General features: G+C 34.3%; 2 protein-coding genes across 5 annotated transcripts; one reads left to right on the top strand and one right to left on the bottom strand.

Annotated features, from left to right (window-relative positions):
• The first annotated feature begins 1044 nt into the window (after positions 1-1044).
• oard1 (O-acyl-ADP-ribose deacylase 1) lies at positions 1045-5797 on the top strand. Of its 4 annotated transcripts, none has more exons than XM_007249914.4 (6): positions 1045-1199; positions 1642-1704; positions 3456-3621; positions 4360-4418; positions 4620-4732; positions 5328-5797. In XM_007249914.4, exons 1-6 carry the CDS (start codon positions 1179-1181, stop codon positions 5428-5430), a joined length of 525 nt encoding a protein of 174 aa, XP_007249976.1. In that variant the 5' UTR covers positions 1045-1178; the 3' UTR covers positions 5431-5797. The 4 variants fall into 4 exon arrangements, with proteins under 4 accessions (XP_007249976.1, XP_007249975.3, XP_007249979.1 ...); XM_007249913.4 differs by having other exon boundaries at positions 3407-3621; XM_007249917.4 differs by having other exon boundaries at positions 1049-1172.
• A 2310-nt stretch (positions 5798-8107) lies between these two features.
• Positions 8108-13982, bottom strand: apobec2b (apolipoprotein B mRNA editing enzyme, catalytic polypeptide-like 2b). The gene is made up of 3 exons (XM_007249912.4): positions 12714-13982; positions 10515-11059; positions 8108-9189 (listed from the first exon to the last, which is right to left on the bottom strand). The coding sequence occupies exons 1-2, from the start codon at positions 13022-13024 to the stop codon at positions 10525-10527; spliced, it is 846 nt and encodes a 281-aa protein (XP_007249974.1). The 5' UTR covers positions 13025-13982; the 3' UTR covers positions 8108-9189; positions 10515-10524.
• Positions 13983-14690: the final 708 nt, after the last annotated feature.

Raw genomic sequence — 14690 nt, 5'->3', positions numbered from 1 at the left:
TATACATTAGTTACCCTAAGCAATAATTTAAAGGGTTTATTCGCCTCATAGTTGTTCATTCAAAAACTATTGTATAGATATATAGCTTGAGCTATGTCTTAGAACCTATTAAACTGATATCATGTCAGTAGTAAAGTAGAGGCTTACATACAGCGTTAAATGCGTTAATGACCCTTCATACGTGTGTTTTGACAAAGAAACAAAGACAATCTAGTGTTCTATCCAAGGATGGATGGATAGATGGGCACTGATAAATTCTCAATGAGGTTAAGATCTGGACTCTATGGTGAACAATCCATGTGTGAAAATGATGATCTCCACTCTTTCACAATTCCAGCCTTTCCACTAGGGGTGGGCGATATGGCTCTAAAATAATATCACGATATTTCATGGTATTTTCATGATAACGATACTTTTGCAATATGACAAAACAGTGAATTAGAAAAATTATTTAGAATTTTATTATTGCATGCAATATGATATGGCTAATTGAGATATTTAAAATAATAATTTTATCAGATTTGTAACAGAAGTCAATGATCCAAAATGTCATGATACTAATAATGCACTCAAAATATCTTCATATATCCAGGATTACAGTAAAATAAATGATACTGGACAGATATAATATGTCTCTTGTAGATATATAATGGGAAATGAGAAATGAGTGTGAATTTTTATTTCGCTAAAAATGGCAAAAAAGTAGTACTTTGATGTGCTAATAAGGGGTGGGTGATATGGCACGATATTTCAGGGTATAATATCGTTCACGATATTCAAAATATTTGGCGATATTATCACGTACAATACAATATGGCTCACTCCTACTTTCCACAATTCCTTAGTTAAATCCAGGTGGCGAATTTTTTTTTGCCTGGCAGTGTAGTTCCGCAAAAAAGAAAAATCACTGTGTAAATATGTGATTTTTTAATTAATATATATTGTAAAGCAGCTGCATGAATTCACTTATCAATGACTGTCCACTGATCTGTATTCTATCGGACAGGCAGGGTAAAGTAGGTCCTGTTGTTAGATATCCCTCCGCCAGGGGGCAGCGCTGCTCATCTGACAACACCAACACAAACATTCAGCGGCAGCTGCTGCTGTTAAGGAGGCTTTCCACCTTCCTCGATTAGACGGAAAACTCTGGAAGAACAGCCACATGTACAGAGTTAGATATGTACCACAGAAATGAGAAAGTAAGAGCTCTGTTTCTGTAGCAGAAACATTCTGTCAGGGTTCAGTAAACTCTGTGGAGACGCTCAGACAGACAGTGCTAACTAGTTAGCTAGCTCTTAGCTTAGCTTAATTTTAATATGCAGAGCTAGGTTAGCTAACTCTTACTAGACGCTGAAACCTGGAGCTATTGGTAACTTATTGAAACTCTAGGATGTGTTAAAATATAATTTTATAGTATTTCATTCAGTGAATTTATAGGTTATGAGTTTGCTAGGCTCAGGATTTAGAAGCTAACTAGCTAGGAGGTCTTTACTTTCTGTTTCTGTTTTCTGCTTTTTTTTACGTGTTTAATAATTAAAGCTAAAAATGAATATTAATAATAATTGATAATTAAGCTAATAATTATTAGCATGATTTGTAGTGCTTTTTATAAGTTTATTTATCTGGTTATATGGTTGTCAGATGGCTAAAGAACCCAAGAGCCAGCCTGGTGTTGCACTTCATAAGAATGAAGACAGAGAATATGTAAGTAGTAATATGTTGTCACAAAAAAATCCTATTTTCTAGACTGTCTTTAGGGATGATTTAGACAGGTTAAAAGTGACTTTGGGTGTAGTAAAACATGATAAACAGTACTAACCTTTTTTGAATAGTTGACCTCCACTCTCCTTTCTCTTTACAACTGGCGCTTCGGGGCATCCACTTGCTCCTGCAGATAAATTGCTTTTTACACCGTTATCCAGGCTCCCAGTAGCTCCACACCTCTTTGCTAGAACCCGGAGAGCTCTGACATTTAAAACGAGGCATTAATAACTTTAAAAGTGCACTTTTACGATTGACCAAAAACACCATTAGTTGTGGGGAAGTGCACTGAGTGATGGTAGCAGGAGAAACATTTTTTTAGTTGAAATTATGGACATTTTCAATATAATGTTCATAGTTCTTGTGTTTTTAGGAAGGTAATAACATTTTTTAAAACAATCTTACATTTGACAAACTGTTGATATATCATCATCAATAATCATTCTTGTTCCTGTTTTCCACAGGTTATATTTAACGAGACATATAATAGAATTCATAAAAATGCAATGCTACAGTACTATCAAATATTTCATACACAGTAGATTTTGGAGAGATATCTACTTTTAGCCCAAAGTCTTTTATTAATTTCCATACTTCACATGTTCTGTAACGTCCCATTAGAAAATAATCTAAAAACTTGTCTTCATTGCAATTTGGCACAGAACATTTAATGGTCTTAACAAAACAACTCCATTTTTTAAAAACAGCTCTCATGTGTAATCTTTTAACTACGATTAGAGTGGAGATATCCTTCATCTTTTTAAGTTTTTTTAAACAAATAATGTATTTTCATCACTTGAAAGAAGTTTAAAATTAAATTAATTCACATAAAATTAATTACATATTTTATAACAATATACATCTTTATTTAATGAATTTAAGTAATAAAATTACTCTTTCACAAAACTCAAAACAGTTTATAAATGGTGTGCTTGCCCAGCCTGGGAATCAAACTCTAGTCTGCCAGAAATAAGTTTGCATAAAACATGTACTGGTTTCCCTTAGAGCTGCAACGATTAGTCGATATAATCGCAATGTTGATTTTTTTTATTTGTTGACTACAATTTTTATTGTCGACTAATCGATCATTTGTAACAGTACTGCACTACACAAAGTGCTGGGGACAAAAACACAATAGGAGATGGGTAAATGTCTCACTCATTTATATTTAATCGCTAAATATCAGTAATATACACTATTTAACAACATGTAGACATTTTAATGGATCCCTTTTAAATCACTTTTCCAATTGTATTCTATTGTTTTTAAAGATGACATGGTGGACATGGTAAAAAATAATCGTTGAATAATTGACTAATCTAAATAATTATCATATGAGTCGACTACCAAAATAATCATTAGTTGCAGCCCTAGTTTTCCTGCTCCAGAAACACCTGAGAACACAAAGCTGTACAGGGCACAGGATGGTCCAGGTCCAGGGTTGTGAGTGTGTGCTTTTTCTAAGGTTAATTATGTTGCCTTACTGTGTTCAATAGAGGGACTTGTATCAGTAATCCTTATTTACACTTCTTATTTAGACTACATTGATGGTGACCCTTATTTACAATGTAACAGTGTATTTAAAGCTGGTAAAAATTTTTTAACATATATGATCTGAAAGAGTCCCTTTTTAATGGCCTTGTAGAACATTCCATGTAATGAGTAAGTGGCTGATGTCCTCCTCTCCTGGTCAGCACACAGCAGAGGGCAGTAAGCTGAAGTGTGTGAAGGGGGATCTGTTCTCCTGCCCTGCAACAGAAGCCCTCGCTCACTGTATCAGTGAAGACTGCCGCATGGGAGCAGGCATCGCGGTCCTCTTCAAAAAGAAGTTTGGTGGAGTGGATCAACTCCTAGCGCAGAGTAAGTAATCAAGACAACACATTGCTGCTATATTATAACCAGTCTTTACATTAAAACAAATCTTTAGTGCATACATTTATTTGTTAAAATAAAAAAGTAGATTGTCTGTGTGAAACCAGCTGCACAATAGTGTTGCTGCAAAAATCACAAGAGCTGCAGGAGAAAGCCTTCTTATCCCTCAGAAGCTAAATTAAAATTAAATTAAAAATGCATGTTGGTGAAAAGTGGCAATGGTATCTAGATTTAAGCACATTTTGTCTGAGCAATTTGAATTTTCTAGCATATATAAACATTTTGCTTGTAAAAACAGAATCAAGATACTTTAATATGATTATTAAAGTTTGAGAGGAAATTCTCATTTTGAAGGCAGTGGTGAATATCTTGTAAAATAGTTTAAATAACAAAGATTGGTTACAATCTGTACAGTTTGTACAGTTTCTTCACCAGCTCACCTGAGGTAACATAATTAAGGCACTGATTTACCAATAGATAGTATTAAAATGAATAAATAATACTAGAATATATAAGGGAATCTTTAGAAATGTTTAAATGTGAACAGTTATAATTCTCTAATGATTTAGTTTTTTTTATTACATTTATTGTAATATTGGTTTATTACTGAGTAAGTTTTGTGTCTACAGCATGTTCTGCAGTCTTAAACAGATTTAGTTTTTGACCATAGATGTCATGGTTTAACTGCTTCTACTTCCTGTTTATTTCCTGTTTCTGTTTATACAGAGAAGAAACCTGGGGAGTGTGCTGTACTTAAGCGATCGGGCCGATTTGTTTACTACCTGGTGAGATAATTATTGTGAATCCACCACTGGGCAGGATTATTTTCTCCATGTGAAACCCCTATGATGTTTCTGTAGGGGGTGTCGGAACATCCTTGGAAGTCAGACAGAAAAGTTAATCCAATAAGAACAGCTCTTGTGGGTTGTTAGATTTGTTTTATTAAAAGTCCACATGCATTTCTTTTCCTGTCCCCACTGTTTCAGATCACAAAGAAAAGGTACAGCCATAAGCCCACCTATGAAACACTCAGACAAAGCCTGGAGGCCATGAAAACACACTGCTTAGAGAATGGAGTGACCAGACTATCCATGCCTCGGTATGAAGCACTCATGTATCAAACATCTCCACATCTGTTTACAGATATGGTTCACCTTTAAAAATTAGTTTTTTTTATTTTGTGTTTAGAAGTAAATGAATATTTTGCAAAGTAATTGCAAAAGTACAGAGACATCAGTTCCATTACCACAGATGTATAAAAATGATCCACCTAGCCATGCAGTCTGCTTTTACAAGCCTTTGTGTCAGAATGGGTCGATTAAAAAAAAACAAGACAAGCATGCATACAAACACAAGAATAATGCAGGTAAAACTGCGAACAAAAATGACAAATGAAAATGAGTATACAATGAAATAAAATTTAAGAGAAATAAGAGACACAAAAAAAAGATTAAACGCTAGTGTGTATAGTTTTGGGTAAAATGATATAGTTTGAAGGCTGTAAGTATTTCACTTATTGCTGCATCACTGATTGCATTACTTTTTATCCATATTTTACTCATATAAAGTATAGCTTTTGCTGGTAACAAAATTACGATTGAAAGCCGCATTTATTGACAAATAATTTCACAGAAATTGACTATTGTTATAAAACTGCTGGCTATATTGTAATCACTATTTACCTGTTAATGTAGGATTGGCTGTGGACTGGATCGACTGAGATGGGACAGAGTGATTGTGATGATTGAAGAAGTCTTCCAGAACACAGATGTGACCATAACGGTATATTTACTGTAGCCAATATTTGTCTTCTGATCAGCAACAAAGAGCATTGAACAGAATTTAATAATTCAAAGTCTTTCTGACTTTAAACAAATATCTTTGGTATAAATGATCTAAGAGGTGTTCGGTTTCTAAATAGGAACAAGGTACTGTTTGTTTTTGTTTGTTTTTTGCTAATTCTGAAAGCTGTTTTGAGGTGTAAAGATGATGAGGCATGTTGACCACTAGATGGTGTCAATGCTAAGGATTCCTGTTGTCTGCCTTACAGCTGTTTGTTTATTTTCATTCCTTTAAGTGTTTGGTTTAATCAGCAATGTAAATAGAGAATAAATGAAAATCAATGTCTGATTTATAAAATAAATATTTAATTTTCATTACCATACCTCTGAAGGGTCATATCTTAAATTATTGATAATAAAAAAAAGTGATAATATAATGTATATGCAGTGCAGCAGTGCTGTGGCATTAAAAAGAGGGCATAATTACACTTTTCATTAAATATATACACATCTTTAAAAAGCAGAATATATTTGTTAAGTAAATGTCTTAATAAAAACACGGTTCATTACAAGGATATGTACTTCTTTAACAAAGTAGCAAAACACAAATAGTAATAATACATATTTATGATGATTGATAGAAGTTAAATATTTCTGTAGTATCAAAAGTACTAAATGTTAATGTGTATCTTAAAATATATATTAAATGTCTTACACCTATAGAAAATATGTGGTGAATAAGTGGTATTTTTCCCCATTACAAAGATACATTGTTAAAACAGCACAAAAGTGCTGAAATTGAGTAAAATTTAAATTTAAGTAAAATAGACCTTTTAATGTTAGTTCAAATTTTAACAATTACAAACATGTACTTGAAAATTGTGTTTAATTGTACCTTTACTGTATTCCCCCTTACCCTTTTAGAGATTTAGTTTTAAGGATAATTTAGTCACAAAAATGTTTTTACAAATTCAAGAGAAATAACATATTTATTCTTAATTATTTAGTTTAAAACAAATAATTTAAATATTCATTTGATTGTCCGTGTATATAGTATGTACTTGAGCTGTACTCTGGGTTACTTGCAAATGATCATTTAATAATGAACTGCTGTTTCATTTGTTTTTATTTGCCCAGTTAATTAGAATTCTAGAGTTCTGTTGCAGCATTGCAGTGTGCTCAAAAAGCATCCATGCATTTGATTCATATTTAAAAATGCATTAAGTTTATTGTGTTAGGAACGTGTCAAACCTAGTAGCATTACCTGAAACAAGACAATTCCAAAATTACTCATATGACAGTAAATTCTTCAGATCTTCAAAATCTAAATTATGAAATGGTGAGTTTTCAGTAAATTTAAACATAATTCAAATGCAAACTGTGTATTTGTGTTTGCACTTGTGTCTACAGTGGTTGCCAAATTAAAAAGGGAAAGCGTACATCTTTTTAACATCACATTTTTATGGTATTGAGTATAACTGACATACTAAACATAGAGTATTCATAAAAATGTCATATATTTGTAGTCTTGTTGAAGCAATTGCTATGCAAAACCAAACCCCTCCTATTTTTATTTATCAGTGTTGCAATAAGGAATTTATTTCTAATTCTACAAAGAAGTATAATAATAAAATAAAAATAAGCAAACAAAAAATCAGAACATTGTCAGGGTATTTGCAGCTCCTAAAATCTAAATTTGTTTGTTTGTTAATTAGTTTGTTTCAAAGTGTTTTATATTCATATTCTAAAGATGTTGCAGTAGAAACACAACATACAGTAAATACAATTATAGATTTTTTTATATAAATTTTATTTGCAGGTTCCAAATATATTATGAAATTTGATATTAAATTTTGATAGGTCTTAAGTTTAATTTCTCCATACATGCAGATACCTTGATTGTGGACAATAGGGTAAAACTGATTTTACCCTTCTTTTTCTCAGTCTTAAAGTATTGGAATTTGCCATTCTTCATCTATGCATCACTTAAAGTGGGCCAGAAAAATTTTACATAAGCATCCATGTTCTCCTAAATTAGTAATTTATTTGGTTAACTGGTTAACAGTCATTAATTTTCAGAGAATTCTAAATTTAAGTAATGATTTTCTTAGTATTGCTTAGAGTTTCCATCATTCTTTCTTCAGTAGTCTAGTCATGTGAAATTCCCTATCTGATGGTGAGGTGTACTATCAGCTGTAATCATTTGACACGCTATATTTTCATTATTTCATCACTGTGACCTGAACTATCTTAAGGAAGTGGATAAGCTGTGTTAGTTCTTGATATGTTCCTTATCAGCAACTCCTTCACCACCTCGGCTGATGTGTTTCAGATCTTTATCAAGTGCTTCTCTTGAACGCTTCTCAATCAACAACTGCAGCACTGTATTTCCACCTCTATGTTTTACAGCACTGAGAATCCTTCTCAACGCCTTCTCCCGATTGTCTAGCTGAGTGGAAGAATTTTTCTTTTTCTTAAACAAATATCGTCTGAATCAAGCTACTGTAAAATAGATATTAGCCTCCATGATACTGAATGGGTTATAGCAGTTTTTTGGACAATTGAAAATGAAACACTGCACTCCAGTTCCTTTACTTCAGTTATGATTTTAGTTCTGTTTTACAACATGTGTGTTGATCATAAGGGTGGGCGATATGATAAACAAACTCTATATAAACTATATTTAAAGGCAATTTCTTGATACACAGTTTTTTTATTGCAATACATTTGATCACAATCAACATGCCTCAGTAGTGACAGATCCTTAAACACCATTCAAATACAGTAACATTTACTCCAGATATACTGCAATTCATGTAATTCAACTAGACTAGCTATGCTGTTGGTAATTAAATTTACAGTAAGGTCAGTGTGCTTTAAGTTCTTAAAAAAGTATATTGTCAATGCGATAGGAAAATTGATCATATTATGATAAATATGGACATATTACCCACCTCTAGTTAAGAGCATGATTTTGTCTAGTTAATGTAAATATGTACATATCAACACCAATTAAGTCCTTCAATATTCCAGTTAGGACTGCACAGTATATATTCTTTCAGTTTGTGCAAGTCACATCGCAAGATTTATAATGTAACAAAAGGAAAAAATCTACGTTCTGCTATCAGACAGAGGCAGATTATATCTCCACAGTCTAATTTATTTTAGTCATCAATACACAGAGTGCATTATTAATATAATGACATGGTAGACTTCTGACTTTGGTATCTGGTGAAAATTCCTGTTTTTTTTTTTTTTAACATCACAATATATTTTTCAAAACAACAAAATATCACAGTCATTTTTGCCCAATATTTAATTAGTGTCCCACATCTACATTCTGTATTTGTGAAGCAGAGTTTTGACAACAACAATTAGGAACAAATTCAAGCCTTATATACTTAAGCCTTCTTGTTCAATTCTGATTTTATGCCATCAGTGATGTAAATAGATATAACCTGAATAACGTGAACAACAAAATAAAGAACATAATTCTCATTACAGTCATATCTGAATGTGTATCCAGTCCTGGTTTATATGTAAAAATGATTTAAATCTAATGTGAAATGTTTAGTATTTTGTGTTTGCATAGCACTAGGCAAAAAACCTAAACAAATCTATGACTGTAAAAGACTATAAAAGTCTGAATTCTATATTTGAGGCATTAGTAAGAGAAATGGAATTGCAGAAAAAAACACAATTTTCCAGGAATTAAATGGCAGATAAAAGCTGGCATGTTCCAAAACAGAAGAGCAGCTTCCATTACTGAAAAACCCTATGGGGAGAAAAGAAACATTAGTGTAGAATTTTAAACCAACATTGGACACATACAAACATTGTAGGTTCCTTCATATACAGTATATTAAACCGGTGTGAAAATATAATGATAAAAAATGGTGTGGTGGAAAATTATCTTTTGGATAAATACATGCCCACACTTGTTGTCTTACGTGGGTGCCTCCCAGCTTTCAGCTACACAGTGAAATGTATCTTTTTTTATAGTGCATCATAGGAAATCATACAGAAACCACAGTGACAAGATTGGTTTCAGTGAGGTGAGATACATGCGTGGGCATGTATTTATGGAAAATGCTTGGATGATTTTTGGCTTCCAGTATTTGTCAGGGACATTATCTTCATAGCTTCCGTATTAAACTAAAAGGGGAACACATGACTGACAAACATGACTGACAGCTGAATGACTAATCTTGGTTAAGTGGAAAAATGTGTAAACTTAATTTTATCACATATCAATCATAACATTATGACCACCTCCTCTTTCTACACCTATTATCCATTTTTTTCTCAGCTATACTGATCATTTAGGAACAATTTGTAGTTCTATAATTACAGACTGTAGTCCTATATCTGTTTTTCTGCATACTTAATTATCTTCTTTTCACCCTTTTTCACGTTCTTCTATGCTCAGGACCCCACAGGACCACCACGGAGCAGGCATTCTTTGGCTGGTGGATCATAATGTTATGCTTGATCTGTGTATATTTAATTAATTTGCACAGTCCAAAATTGACTTATTTTTAGACTAAATTTAACTACATGTGCAATTTATTTAACTAAGAGACTTTGCAACAGATTATCGGTAGTTGGTTGTAACGCTATGTTTATTTATAATAAGGAGTTCAGATATTGCAATCAGACTTGCCAAAAGTCATGGGATATCAGTATGTAAATAGACCATGTTAATTGATCAAGTGTTACTTCAGGGGTGGTTTCAAAACACCTACACCTGTATAACTTGTGCGATGTTATCTAATAAGTAGGATTGAACATTGGCCAACATGCTCATTAAAAGGTGATGTGAATTATCAGATAATTATTGAACTTGCTTCATTTCTGAAGTTGTGCAGACATTTAACATTCTCTGATCTGCTTCACACCACTGTAAGTGGTAATGATGCAGTTCAGTGGGTGGTAATGATTGTGACCAGCAACATCTGGCTAGAATTGTCCATGCAAACAAACAAGCGAGTTTAGCATTAAAGCATTGAAGTACTGAAACAAGTACATTTTATTCTGCATTCTTGGCCACCAATCTGATGCAATCAAATTGCAGAGTTGTTGAGTAAGTGCTATACTTACATTAATTACTCTACTGCAGAATGTTGGCGAGCTTCTCGTCGTAGTACTCATAGCTATCTTGACAGTCCTCCCAGGGAGCAAAACTCTCTTCCTCGTTCTCCACAAAAGTGGACCAAACATAAGTAAAGTCCACTGGCCTCATCATCCTCAGTTTGCACCCTGCCTGTACCAGTGCCTTTAACGCCGCTTGCACCTCAGGCTCCTCCCACAAGAAGAGGCGGGAGCAGTGGATGTTAAGACGGAGTGTCTTGCGGACTCTCAGGATTTCTCCTAGCTTGCTTGCACATGCTACACAGGGACTGGATGATGTGTACCAGGTGACCGTGTAGCGCAGAGATTTGTCATACTGGGGAAGCACCTGTTGAAAGAAGGCCACCTCAGCATGAGTGCCGGTGTGCTCATCCTCCAAGTAACCCCGGAGCCCATCAGGTTCTCCTGAGCTGCTCTGAATGTCCACCTGGTAACACAGGAAGGTCTTGTTTCGGCCACAGGAGTACTCCACGTTTTTGAACTGGAACTTGAAGAAAGTGGGGCAGAGTCGATCTCTGAGAAGAAGAAAAAAAAACATAGTTCCCAACATTCTGTTATTCCTTGATATCAAAGACATGATTGGTATCTGAAGAGCTCAACTACAATTGAGTCATGTCTAAATCAAAGTTCAGTCATGAAGCATTCTATGTTCTTGTAAAAATGCTTATAGATCATGAAAAAAAAATGAGGAAATGCTTATATCTCAGTGAATTATCGATAGTCTGGAACTATCTGGATGTATTATTGTCTACGTGATTCAGATAAAGAAACAGCCATTATTATACACTGCCTTTGGAGAGAAAGTGTGGATGGCAAGGCATTTAGGCATTTGTTAGAGTAGGAAAATCATTTAACTATGATGAAATGCAGCCTTCCAAGAACACCACTGGTCTGTACTTACATTGGCAGTTGGTGAAAGCTCAAAAGTCAAACCACTTTGACTTTTGACTTTGATAATGTATTCATAATCTTGCTACACTGCCACTTTTCTCATCTTTTCTATCACATTTCTGCATAGACCTCCCTAGTGTGATAAGATCTTCCAAAATAAGCAAATGCTATTATAGTTCATTGCTGGAAAAATGAGTCCTTTGCTTGGAAAAAGTGTGAACTGTTGCTTCTAGCGACTAGTGTAAGTCTCTTGAGCAGCAATCTCATCAACCAATGTTTTCAGAAATTGGTTCTTAGTCTCAGTTGTTGGTGAGCTTCCTTGTACAGAGGGGTCATTAAAGATCATTTCAGAACATTTCTCTTGGGTTAAAGTCTGGACTTTGATTGGGTATTGCTATTTATTTGTAGCACTACTTGTGTTACCGTTGTGGTTGTCTTGCTGTGTGACCCACTTTTGTTTAATGGTCAGTTCACAGAAAGAGAGGTTGACATTCTCTTAAAGAATTTGCTGGTACAGTTTTTAGGTCCATCAGTGAGGCCAAGCAACCCCAACCAAACAGATGAGATGAGGTTAATTATGATTAAATGTGGTGTTTAGGGTAAAACCAAACACAAAACCTTTTCTTCAAACCTCAGAGTTGGTCTAGGGTTAATCTGCTATTTACTCTATCCAGCACTATAAAGACTTAATAAAGCTTTCTTAGAAACTACATCACATTTGTGTTGAAGGGGAGAAGGTGTTTTTCTGCATATAGTTATGTTTAAAAGACATTTTTTGTTATTAAAGTTATTGAACTATGTTCAGCTACTTGGAAAAAACATCTTTTCACCTTTGACTTTTAATCAAAATAGGATGTGGTTCAACAAACCACAAACCATTATTTTTTAACCGCGTAGTGCTGGATAGACTCTTTGTCAACTTCAGATATATATCATACTTAAAAACTTTAGATCTGATTAGCTTTGACTTTGAAGGTCAAAATGAAAAGGAGTTTGAAGTATGTTTCTTATGTTGGTTATGTTATCTCCTGGAATACACTTTACTGCACAGTACCTGTTACTTTCAGACATAACGATGTATTAGGCTATAATACATCTCTAACTAAAACTAAAACTGTATAACAGTAATAAAATCTAACACACACACACCATTTATATGTCCTTACATACAAGCACAACAGATGTATCTGTTCACATAATAGTCATAAACCTTTGAGGTTAGTTTTCTTATTGAAGAACACGACAAAAGACACACAAGGGTAACCATGTAATTCTTACCCTATGATGATCTCAAATGGCGGAAGCTCTATAGGCTCATATTTGAACTCTCCATCCTCGGTACCTCCCTGTGCCCCTTCAGCTTCAGCTGCCTCCCCGTTTCCCTGTGGCTTCTGCTCTTCTACCTTTGGTTTTTCTGGGGCCTTCTCTGGCTTGTTTTTCATCTTCTCCTCCTTCTCTTTCCCTTTTTCTTTCTCCTTTTCAGGCTTGGTCTCCACTTTTTTCTCCTTCTCCTTTTCAGGCTTGTTCTCCACTTTCTTCTCTTTTCTTTTTATTATACTCACTTTGCCGACGGCCTTTTTGTCTGCCATGGCTGAGCTGGGTACTGAGCTGTGTTGGAGAACGCAGCGGTGTGATTTTTAGCTCATGTGTCAGAAAGCCGGTGACTGGGCGTATGGTCCTGAAGTGAGAGAGTGCGTTTGTAGAGATGATTTCAGTCTCGGGAGAATATGAAGGGAGTTGATCAGAGAACGGTGGTGGGAGAGGTGGGAGACAGCTGCTCTGTCCTATTTCCATGCTATTAAAAGACCCAAGGATAATATAGTGGGGAGGGGGGCAGCTTTGCATACATTTTGTTATTTTAGACCTGTAACATCATTGAGACAAATGCTGGCGACCCTATTGTTTATTTGTGACTCTAAATTCTCACACTTCTTGCTTTTTTATTACACTCTATATCAGAAATAGTTTTCATGCTTCTTAAAGGAGATTCTGTCTAGTCATTTGCCCTCCCCCTCCTTTCGTCTAGTTATTAATGTTGTCGGCACACCAACAACAGGCAGTTTATTAATAACCGTATTTTGGCCGGGGGTCTATAGTGAGTCATTCTCTTCAGATACTGCCACGGACCAGCTCAAGGCCGTAATGCCCCCACATCAAAGGTCACGATCAGCTCTGGCAATAAAATGTATTCCAGTGAGCCCAAAAGAAACCGGATACTTGGCTCTTACTCCTTTTTATATTTAAGATTGTATTTAATCTTTTCACATATGCACCAGAAGAAACTGACTTGTGCCTTGACTGCCTTGTACACCCCTCAGCAGGTCAGAGAGGTTTTACCTCAGTAAGTTCTGTAAATACTGTATAACATAAGATAAACCTCTAGGTTCCACCATGACAGTGGAGGATCTGCTTGGAATGTCATAATCTGGTGTTAATGGGAGATGATTCCCTGCTGTGTAGTGAGATGAACTCAGAGAGGCAGCATCTGACATTTCACTAAGCCTTTGTGGATCTATTTGCAACTTGACAGATTTAATATTTCACATGAGTCAGTTTTAGATTAAATGTTTCTAACAATAAAACTGAAAATTAAGTTTCATGTATTTATAGATACAACAGTTACTAAATACAGCTTTGAAAAAAAAATAAGAGACCACTTCAGTTTCTCTAATTTTGCTATTTATAGGTATATGTTTGAGTTTTGAGTAAAATGAACATTGTTTTTTTATTCTATAAATTACAGACATTTTTCTTAAATTCCAAATAAAAATATTGTCATTTAGAGCATTCATTTGCATAAAATCAGAAATGTCTGAAATAAAAAAGTTTTCAGACCTCAAATAATGCAAGACAAGTTTATATTTATAAAGTTTTAAGAGTTCACAAATCAATATTTGGTGGAATAACTCTGGTTTTAAATTACAGTTTTCATGCATTTTGGCATGTTCTCCTTTACCAGTCTTACACACTGCTTTTGGATAACTGTATGCCACTCCTGGTGCAAATATTCAAGCAGTTCAGCTTGGTTTGATGGCTTATAATCATTTATCTTCCTCTTGATTATATTCCAGAGGTTTTAAATTTGGTAAAATCAATCAAATCAAATTATTTTAAATGGTTTCATTTTTTTCCAGAGCTGTATATCTACATACATGTATATTATAGTTCTATAATATTCAGTGTACATACTTTTACTAACAAAGCAAAATATGTGAGATAATGTGAGATCATTTCTGCTTTTTATATCCATATTAA

The sequence above is a fragment of the Astyanax mexicanus genome, chromosome 13 (genome assembly GCF_023375975.1).
Source record: "Astyanax mexicanus isolate ESR-SI-001 chromosome 13, AstMex3_surface, whole genome shotgun sequence".
Taxonomy (NCBI): domain Eukaryota; kingdom Metazoa; phylum Chordata; class Actinopteri; order Characiformes; family Acestrorhamphidae; genus Astyanax; species Astyanax mexicanus.
Note: the sequence above shows the minus strand (reverse complement) of the source record. Positions and strands in the feature narration are given on the sequence as shown.

Bases quoted from the DNA above. Each gene is read 5' to 3' on its own strand.
- apobec2b (XM_007249912.4), bottom strand. From the start codon at position 13,024: ATGGCAGACAAAAAGGCCGTCGGCAAAGTGAGTATAATAAAAAGAAAA. The intron at 11,060-12,713 runs GTAAGAATTACA...TCTTCTTCTCAG, and splicing joins CCATTTGAGATCATCATAGG to AGATCGACTCTGCCCCACTT.
- oard1 (XM_007249913.4), top strand. The intron at 3,622-4,359 runs GTAAGTAATCAA...CTGTTTATACAG, and splicing joins GGATCAACTCCTAGCGCAGA to AGAAGAAACCTGGGGAGTGT. The intron at 4,733-5,327 runs GTATGAAGCACT...CTGTTAATGTAG, and splicing joins ACCAGACTATCCATGCCTCG to GATTGGCTGTGGACTGGATC.